The 11,135-nt window shown below is 30.3% G+C and overlaps 1 protein-coding gene across 1 annotated transcript in view; it reads left to right on the forward strand.

The window, feature by feature from the left end:
* LOC145326589 (sodium/glucose cotransporter 4-like) overlaps window positions 1-5,630 on the forward strand; it is a 45,000-nt gene extending 39,370 nt beyond the window's left edge. Inside the window, exons 27-28 of the mRNA XM_080169960.1 lie at window positions 45-136; window positions 4,924-5,630. Coding sequence (XP_080026086.1) covers window positions 45-136; window positions 4,924-4,990 — 159 coding nt within the window. The 3' untranslated portion in view covers window positions 4,991-5,630. The remainder of the gene's footprint in view (window positions 1-44; window positions 137-4,923) is intronic.
* Window positions 5,631-11,135: the final 5,505 nt, after the last annotated feature.

The following is an 11,135-nucleotide window of genomic DNA, read 5'->3' on the forward strand; positions in this document are numbered from 1 at the left end:
CGCCATTAATGGGTTAATATATTCGGATAACTTTATTTTTCTAGATGGATGCTGAGACTGAAGAACCTGAATTGAGCGCTGAACAGCAAGCTATAGACGCAGCTGAATTCCTCTATGAAGAAAAAACTATAAGGAGGTAAATCATCAAAGAGGGGACAATGGGCTGTTTATTAGGCAAGTCCCCAAAGTTTTATAATAACGTTTTTTGATTCGTTGGCTTAACAACTTTAGGGACTTAAGTGAATATAGATTGGTTGTTTCATTAAGTTAAGTGTTCAAACGTTTAAACCACTAATTTTAATCTACGTGTATCATAATCAATTTATCGGCCATTTATCACTTTAGATATCTGTAAATTATTAATGAATAGGTATAGATATCAGCGACTGTAGTAGCATCGCTTGTCGTCGAGTGGATTCAAATCTAAATTTAGTCTTAACTAAATATGACAAGAGCTGTACCTGCACTATGTCAGAGGCGTGATATTAATAGTAAGAGTATGGGGAATGTCTTGGCCAATAATCTGCGCACTACCAGGTATTACTTCCAGACAAAGGTCAAACAATCAAAGTGTTAGTTGAGAGGTTTGTGCCTTGGGACATACTACAAAGGCATTTGAATGATAGTTGGACTTTAACAAAGTATTTGATGATTCGTATTATTATAAGCTATACTTCTTTCAGCACACTTAACGTAGCTAACGTATTTTTTATTATTATTTAGGATATTTATTTCATTAAATTAAACATTATACAGAGAAAATATACTTATGATTATTGTTTTATTAGTATGGTAGGTTAAATTAGTACATTTTAAATTAACACATTATTTAGAAGTAAAAGATTTTGTAACAAAGCAAATTCGTTTCTTAGATCATTGGTTAGCTTGTTTGGTGATTTTAATTTTATTTTATTCACTTTTCACTTTATAATTTAATCAATTTTGAAATATTGTTTAGTTTATAAATAGATAGCAAGCAGGGTGGAGGATGGAGAATGTAGAGTGTTGGAGGGCAACAGTCTAAGATCTCTGTGGATTGTTGAAGACTTAAAAAATTAAGAAACTACATTTTTTAGTTTGTTGTAAAAAGTATTTTGCGAATTTAAACTTTTGGCGCTAAAATAAATATCATAGATTTTAGAGAGGCTAGGCTTATAATAATGATGTTACCATAAATCTTGTAAAAATGACACCTAACCTTCAACATAAGAGAGATGTTTAGGGTCTTATGTCATTCAGAAACTGTAAATTCACAGAACAGTCGCACCCTAGTCATGGATTTTTTTTTATGGTATTAACTGACTCGAAATCCCATACTTTCATATTCTATATTAAGTTGGCACTTAAGGTACAATATACAGAGGTGTTAGAACACAAAAGCTGCATAATAAGACAGGAATTCTACTGTCATAGTGAATTAATGTAAGACTTTTAGAACCAGCTAAAATGATTCATTTCTTTTCTCAGAGAAAAGGATGTCACATCAGGGAGGGAGAGGACATTTGGCTGTTCATTACATTAGTCCCAAAGCCCAAAATAACGTTTTGTTATTCGTTGGCTTAACATCTAGGGATTTTTTACTGAATTTTGACTGGTCGGTTCCTTGTTCAAACTTTGTTCCACCACTACTTGTAATCTACAGAAGGGGTAATTTTGATATCATCATTGGGGATGAACTGAATATCTATTGATAGGCCATTGTCTAATACCTTTAGATCCCTGATGTGTATGCTAACCTGCATATTTTCCTGATAAAGCTATTCTAGGATAGTCTTGATCATTTATTTGAGCAAGTAAGTAATGCCCTATCGATTTCAAACTTGGCATAATCATTCATGATAAATTAAGCTGTGACTTTAAACGCTCAGTAATTCACTAATTATTACTAGAAAGTACGTAGGTCCATTTTAAAAAAGTTGATTTTTAAATATTTTTTACAACAATTTTTGGTAAGTTCAACTTACTAAAGACATTAAATTTTATGCTTTTGTGAATTCCAAGACCCTAATTCAGTTTTAACTTAATAACATCAATTAAGACTTCCAGACAAAGTTTTTTAATTTAAAGGACCAATAAACGTATAAGAATCAATGTTATGGATGGCATAATTAACTAATTAGATTTGTATGTCGATGAAGGGCACATTATTTTATTTCTACATAAAACATTTTCTGCATTGTAGAAACATACTAAACAGAAATTCAAAGCCAGGGATCACAAGGCATAAGACAATGGACGTTCAATGGATGTAAATCCCGAATAATGACAATCAATTTTACCTTTTCTGTAGATTGAAATTAACGGTTGAAAAGTTTGGAACCAACGATCAAAATAAATTGAAAACTTTGGAATATTTTGATATCCTATCTTTGATAAACATGCTCTATGTTTTCATTAATCATTATTACATTATATATTTCACATTCTGGATTAAGATAATTTTCAATCTCATATTATATATTACATTTTTTTTTTAGACAAGCGGCTGTGTCTTAACTTGCGTGTTGTTATGATATCAATATAAGACTAAAGTTTTAATGTTGTTATGGTATTTTTTTGGTAAAATAATAGTGATTTATTGCATCGTATTATAGAAAGCTTTTTGCGGATATTAATATGAAAATTTAGATTGAAACTTTTTTTAAGCCCTGAGGGGCCAATTTTTATGATTTTGAGTTTAATATTCTTGGAAAATTGTCTGAGATATGATGCTATACATGATTTTTCAGTATTGCAGAAAACCGGTTCTAATCCACTGAATATTAATAGGTTTCGAAGCTATACTGAAAAACTAGCAGTGCCCAAACTTTTCCATGAAACAAAATATTTAATCAATGGGAAATGTTGCTTATCATAATTGGGGATGTGCATCAGTTTTGTCTTATCATTAAAGATTCCTTTCTGGTCTGGGAGAGATAGACGAGAAGGTAGTACATTAGACTGAAAGTTACACTTGTTACCTAAAGTTTTTTAACCAAGTTATCTTATTTGTTGGCTCAAATTTTTATTTTTTTTGATCAAAACTAGTTCTGTCAAAACTATTCAACCAATAATTTTGAACTATGAATGGATCATTTTGATTATCAAATTGGTTAATTACATTCATTTATTGTCGATTGTCTTATCCCTTAACATTCGTGTTTGTGGTACATTCCAGTTGTTACTTGAAACAGGGTGAGGAAAATGGAAGATTAATTTATCTTATTATATAGAGTAGTGTTGTTTTTTTTTTATTTAAAGCTTAAAATCTTAATAACTACAAAACTGATTGAGTTCTTCCTTCAAGGGAAGTTTCATATAGGACCTACCATAATTTTCTGTTTTTTTATTTTTAGAATTAAACCTTAGGATGGGTTTGGCTATTTTTACCCCTTTTTAAATATAGAGCCCGTATGTAGGTGCGTAGCCGCTAGTATATTAGATAGAAGCAAAATTTATACCTTTACTCATGATAGATTATTCATTTTGATTTAATTCAAGGAAATCTTTAAATAAAATTCCTGAATAAAGAATTTAATTTTGAATATAATACTGAAAATCTTAAAATATTCCAACAACAATAAATAATGAATTTGTTCATTTGAAAAGATTACTCAAAATTCTAAGAACTAAACTTCAGGAATAAAGACATAGATACAATGACAATAACGTCCAATTTGAAAAGGTGAAATTGAAAACTTAGAAAAGATTAATGACAATTATGCCCAGCATTGGAAATTAACTACAGCCTGGATAAAAAACAGTAAAATGTAATCTAAAAAAACTGGAAGTTGGTAAAATTACAAAAAAACATTAATAATTGAATAAGCTGCAAATAAAAAATACTACAAAACCTTGTCAAGTAATTTGACGTTGTAACAGAGGGATATACAGACGAACCTACTCTAGTTATAGATTATCTCCGCTACTAAAAAAGACTTATTTTTATTTTGGGTTTGTTCATCTATCCACAATTGAAATTTCTGAGCGTAGTTTTAGACGTGTATAGGTCTTACAATGATTCATGTGAAAATAAGGTATACTATTGATGGTGTATTATCTCTTTAATCAAACAAAAAGTTCTTTAAGCATCTTTTTATAATTTTACGAAAACAAATTTTGAAGCTCTTTATAATGTCTTTAAAAATGGGAATAAATTAAAAAAAAAACTTTTGGCCGAAGTATTGTGGACTATTCTAATACGACGTCATTTGGGATACTTCGGCCAAAAGTTTTTAAATTTAACCCATTTTTAAGGCAACTATAAAGAGCTATACAAATTTTATTAACATGTAAGAACGAAATTATATTATATCAGTATAACTTTATTCTTGCCTATTCCATTGAAAAGATTACTAAGAAATTATGTTTGAAACAATGCTTTAAAAATTACAAATTTTGCATATTTTGAAGTATACCTTTGAATAGTTGAAATTCTAACAGAACTCCAGGGATCTAAAGGGATAAGAAAATGACCCTTTCTGTAGATTAAAATTAGTGGTAGAAACGTTTAAACACCCAACTAAATAAACCAACCAATACAAATTTACTAAAATCCTCAAAGAAGTTAAGCCAATAAATAAAAAACGTTGGCCTAATAACGGACCGACCCTAATTATAGAAAAGCTTCGCTTTTATTAAAGATGAACATGCAGCACTTATTTCATATTTTCCCGTTCTTGGTTATTTTTTTATAAAATCTTTTTTTCAGTATGGCTTCAAAATCGATAATTATACGATGGATCAGAACCGGTTCTCAGCCATACTGAAAAATCATGTATGGCATAGGAATAGAAGTCAATTTTCCACGAATATTATAAAAATCATAGAATAAATGCCAGTTTTGTTAGCCTGGGCCTTCTGCCCTTCAGATCCAAAAACCTTAATAATAATAATATCTGCGGAAAGCTGTATTTAATACGATGCGATAATTAAATATTTCAGAATAACGAACGTCTGCGCGGTTGGAGTAATGTGTCTGGCGAGTTTCATCTATGGATTCTTCGCTTAGTTGTCCGCGTATATGAAAAAAAGCGTATTTATAATAATCACAAAATACTATTAAAAATTTACTTGTATTATACGAGACCTTCAACCTTTTCTGTACAGTTAAGACGTGAAAGAAAATTTTTTTCTTTAGAAAGCAAAGTTTTTTTGGATCATGAGAAAGAAAACAAATTAGCGGGTTTCGTCGTATTTTCACAGTAGCTTTTCTCCTATAATTTGCCCTTGTAGGGGACACTAACCCTGCGGGGCAATGAATATCATTAACCTAAACGAAAATATCCTGTCAAAAGCTACTGTGATAATACAACGAAAGACGCTACTTCATTTTCTTTCCGTGATCCGGTCTATATCGATAATTTTAACCTTATTGATCTTTTTTAAAAACAGTATTAAATATCAAATTGTATTACATAGAACTATAACATACACAGATTAAATGTTAAATATAATATTATCCTATAATTTTTACATACATCCATACAATTAAAGGAATTCTTTTTTGATAAAATTTTCCTTTTTAAATAGAAAATGTCTAAAAAGTATTAATTAATTAAACTGTTTATTGATTTATGTATGCTTATTGTTTGTTTGTATTATGTTGCATTTTATTACATTTATAATAAAAATAAAGTATATTAGCATAATTACTTTAATTTAAATTTAATTAAAGTTTTTATAAGCCTGAAGCAATTTTAAAAGTTATGCGAGTCAATTGTTTACATGTCTGCAAACCAAATGGTCTTCTATAAATAATAAATAATTAAAACTTTAAAATTTTGAATTGTTTTTTCCCCACAAATTTATGTGTTTGTTTTACATTCTTAAAAGATTTTGCCTTATTTTAAATGTAAGGTCAGAGTTTAGTGTATTTAACTATTACTGTTTATATCTTCTACACCAAGATTTTGCAATATTATGAATAGAAGTAAATTATACGTATCGTTCGACAAGGATAATTAACGAAAAGGCTTCGAAATTAGGTGCGTTAGACGATATACTGGGAATACAAAATGAATACAAACTAGAGGAAAGAATTCTTAAATGAACTGCAAGATGGAGAATCTACGCTTTACAAATAAGATATAAATGACAAGAAAAGCAAAGATTATTTATTTAAAATTTTGAACAACTTTGCTTTTATAAAGTTCTTCATAAAACCACTCCTGAAGTGAGTTAATTAATGGCCATTTTTATCAATTGTTTTGCTAAGGTCACGGAAATTCAGCCTTAAATAAATCATATATAGAGAGGTTTTATGACTGACTTTATAAAAGCAAAGTTGTTCAAAATTTTAAATAAATAATCTTTGCTTTTCTTGTCATGGTTATGCGGTAGCTCCTAGTGGGTGAAAATTGAACTTGAAATTTTTAAATCTAATTTTCTCAAAAACCGCTGCATTTTAGATTTTATTGAAAAGTGAAATGAAGTTACCTAACCTAGGGTAATGAAATGCACTATGTCCCAATTTAGGTTCTGACACTAAAGTCAAAGCACCTTCGAAGGTACTGTGTGGACATATGGTATCGTAATCCTAAATATTACAGAAATCAAAATATAGAATTTCAAATCGATGAGACAATTCTACCGGGCCTAAAATAACGTTATTCGTTTTCTAACCTTTCCTTAAATTCCCATTTAGATGCTGCTACTTGCTTCTTGCATGATACAACCTATTATTGAACAATATACTACATTATAATCTATAACAAGAAATACAATATCCATAACATCTAAAAACTGAGACATTGAATAAAATTCGGCGCCTCTACACTCTCGCATGATAAAGGCTCTCCGCCTACACTCCCTCGCATGATAAAGGCTTTCCGAAGAGTTTCAGTATAGGGATAAAAATCACCCTCCCCTCATTCTTATTACTGGATTTCAATAATAAGGGTGGAGGATTAAGTGCACGAAAGGCAATTTGAGGGAAAGTAAAATTCATGCAAAACAATATTCTATTTCTTAATGTTTATCAGTCTGGATTTATTTGAAATACTTCTGAATGAAGTGACGGATTGAAAACATGATATAACACACTTTGCGTGTTAATATAATATATATTTGTACATACATATACAATATATGTAATAATAATTATAAGTTTGTTAATACTCTTGTTTGTGTATACTTATTATATATTAAAGAGTAACTCTGCGCTTAGTGCTTTTCATTTATAGTTAGGGATCTTAAGGGACAAACGGACATTAAAATAATGTATACCCCCAGTTACGATAAACAAAATTATTAGGTAAAAATTATTGGTGAAAAATATTTGATAGTACACACTAAAGATTTCATAAAAGTTTTAAAGCCAACGTTTAAGAGAACACGATCATAATGCTTTTGTCAATAGTAAGATTTACAGTCCAATGTCCCTTAGATTAAGGGATTAAGGATTAGAAATTATAATTCTTGTTAACATATTCAACCCCTGGAGTGTCCCTTTATTTATCCATAGGAAGAAAATCCTTTTGCAAAGGCAATATCCGACACGATTTAATCCTATTGTTTGTCTATTTATCTATCCATCTATCAAGAAAATTTTTTAACAATGAATCTATTTATCTATCCATCTATCAAGAAATCTATTAACCATGAATCTATTTATCTATCTATGTGTATGTTTCCCCCTCAAACTCTGAAAATCCTCATTGTACCTCCCTTAATATTTTTAAAAATTCTTTGGATTGCCCCTCTAAAACCTTTGAAACCTCTAATCTCCCTCAAACTAAAAAAACTTGGAGCCACTTTTTCTTGCTTCATCAATTAACCATTCAATCTATGATATACTTTTATGAATGAAATCAAATGTTTTGGTAAAATCTAGGGTTGGGCCGGATACATTTTTGGCCGGATACCGGATACCGGATATCCGGCTGATTTCAAATGCCGGATATCCGGTAACCGGCCGGTTATCCGGCCAAATTACCGGATATCCGGCCGGATAACCGGCCTAATTACCAAGAATTAAAGTAGTAAAAAATAATTTCTTCATAAATCTTATATAAATTTACATAAAGTTAAACTTATTCAGAAAAAATGTTCTTCTAGCTTCAATAATAAGAAAATTATAGCCATTTAAGATTTTAAAAAGCAGAGATTTTTGGTGTAAAGTATAAAAAATTATAGAGCCGGATATCCGGCCGGATAGTTTTAATATCCGGTATCCGGCCGGATATTGAAAATGGCCGGATATCCGGCCACACCGGATATCCGGCCCAACCCTAGTAAAATCAAAGTGTTTAAAATATCCGTCTAAAACCAGATAATATGAAACGCAATTCATAGATCTATAGGGATAAGACAATGGCCGATGATAAACAAAATTACCTCTTCTGTAGATAACAATTAGTGGTTTAATCGTTTGAAGTAACGAATTAAAATCAAACGAATCAAAAGTCTCCAAAGTTGTTTAGCTACGATCAAGAAAACGTTATTATAAAACTTTGTGGAGTAGTGAAACAAACAGCTCATTGTCCCCTCTCTATCTGAAATAATTGCACTACTTCTGCATTACAGACAGACAAACAGACAACTACTACAGTCCTTTGAATATTAAGTGACATTTATAGAATAAATGATAAATAATTTATTATACAATAATTACATAAATGGAATATTAGATGTAAATAAATGTAGGTAAATTATACAATATACATATATACATAAAAGCTAAATTATTTGAATAAGCAAGTGATCTTATTAATATAAAGTAACTAGTCAACATAAATTCCAGGGATCTATAGGGATAAGACAATTGCACATAACTTGATGTGCATCCCCAATGATTATACACAAAATTACCCCTTCTGTAGATTAAAATTAGTTGTTGAAATGTTTGAATACTCAACTTAATAAATTAACCAATCAAAATTCAAGAAAAGTCCCCTAAGTTGTTAAGCTAACAAACTAGAAAATGTTATTATAAAACTTTAGGGACTATTGTAATAAACAGCCCTTTGTCCCATCTTTCTATGATTTATTCACAATATTAGATTAGTAGATAAACAAGGATGACAACATTCATAAAAGTGAAGCTCTGAAACGGTAGGGCAAACGGACATTAACACTTGTATAATGTCAGAACTGAGTAATCAGAATGCGAATGTATAAGAGTCAAAGCAAAATTGTAAGTAAATTTGTTAAAAAACTGCTTGATACAGGATAATGATTATGGACATACTTACATTTTAGGACTTGATTATAGAGTTGCTTCGCTTATAATATTGTACTTTGTTGTCCCAGGAAAAATCAGACCAATCGGATAATTAGGTCACGTACAAATTTGTTGTTAAAAATGTAAAAAAAATCAACATGTTTAAAATGGACGTACGGACATTCTGGTAATGATTATAGAGTTGCTACGCTTTCTAACTCGTACCTAACTATTACAGAAATCACCATGCAAAATTTGCAATCGATAGGACAATTCTAACATGCCTAAATTAACGAAAAAAGCTATTTAAAAAAGTAAAAAAATAAACAAGTTTAAAATGGACGTACGGACATTTTGGTAATGATTATAGAGTTGCTACGCTTTCTAAATCGTACCTAACTACTAAAGGAATCACCATGCAAAATTTGAAATCGATAGGAAGCTATCTGTGACGGACGGACCGACCCTAATTATAGAAAAGCTTCGCTTTTAATAAAAAGGTATCATATATGATATCTGACAAAATTACTATAAGTAGAAAAAAATGAGTATAAATGAGTAAATGAGTAAAACACACACACTTTTTTCGGATTGGTTGGCTAATTGGAAACTAATTTATATAAAATTAGCTATCCTTAATATTTCTTTTTGGTTGTATCAAATGAACACATGTTGTTAATACAAAGTCTGACTGTTAATGCTATTTATTCATAAAGTGCAGTTTTCATACTGAGATTGGAGCTTGGATATGAAAGATGTAAAGTATTTGGTTGAGCTTCATAAATTTAGAAATATATTTTTATTGGTTTAGTATACATGTTTAATTTTATAATAGAAGTTTTAAAAGTTTTTGTCCTCAAAGGTTTAAGAATGATATTACCCCTAAATTTGTGAACCCCAACCCCCTTTTTTGTAAATTAAGAATTAGGATTCGGAAAGTTTTTTATTTGTTTGTTTATGAGTTTAGGTTAGGTTAGGTTTTATTGGATTCTCGATAGCTCCGGCAGCGTTAGTCCCCTCCCTCTGATTTGGAGCTAGAAATCTAACCCCCCTAGTTTAATTATATTTAAAAATAAGGTTGTGGGGGTTCAGTGCCCGATAGGCTTTTAAAGGGAAAGCTCCTAGAATGCTAAAAAATTATTGTATCGTAAGGATGTTTATTTGTTATTAATGCGCTCATATGGACATAATTTTCATTTACCGAAATGTTTACTACTAGCTGCTACGCCCCTAGAGGCAGGTAAAATATTTTCTTTTCCATCTATGTTTAAATAGCTGTTTACAAAAAAATTTTGCCGCTAGATGGGGTTGTGTTTTCTTTGCGATTTCTCTTGGGAGGGTAATGGTACCCTTCCTTAAAATAAATATAAATCTTCTTAGTACCTATATGAAGCTACCCTATAAAAGAGAACCATATCGGTTTAGTATTTAGCGATATCCTTTGGCATACACAGAAAGATACACAGAGATCCTGTTACTTTTATATAAGTATTTATCTCTTTTGGTATTAATTTCATATCTGACCTGTATTTATAATGTTTTTTTTTCTGAAAACAAATCATTTTCTTTAAAGAGTTATCACGCTGTTATTTAGTCTAGTTATAGATTTTCCCTCTGACTATCAATCTATCTATTCTTTTTCTATCTTTCTATTGATTTTCACATTCAATTAAAAGTAAAAAAAGGGGGGGGGGGATAATTTTCTATTGGCGATTTCTCTTGGAAGGGCGTTGGTACCCTCCCTTAAAATAGTTATAAAACTTCCCTGGACTTTTGAGAAGCTACCCTGTAAAGTAGAACCATAGCGGTTCAGCGGCTAGCGAAATTCTTCGGTACAGACAGAAATTCTTCGGTACAGACAGAAATTCTTCGGTACAGACAAACAAACACACATCCTGTTACTTATGGTAAGTATCAAGTATCTAAAGGTTTTGAATGGTTAATTTTCTTTCTAAATTTCTATTAATCTATTTATATAAAACTGTTCTTATGT

The sequence above is a fragment of the Acartia tonsa genome, chromosome 8 (genome assembly GCF_053477335.1).
Source record: "Acartia tonsa isolate MP-2025a chromosome 8, ASM5347733v1, whole genome shotgun sequence".
Classification (NCBI taxonomy): Eukaryota; Metazoa; Arthropoda; class Copepoda; order Calanoida; family Acartiidae; genus Acartia; species Acartia tonsa.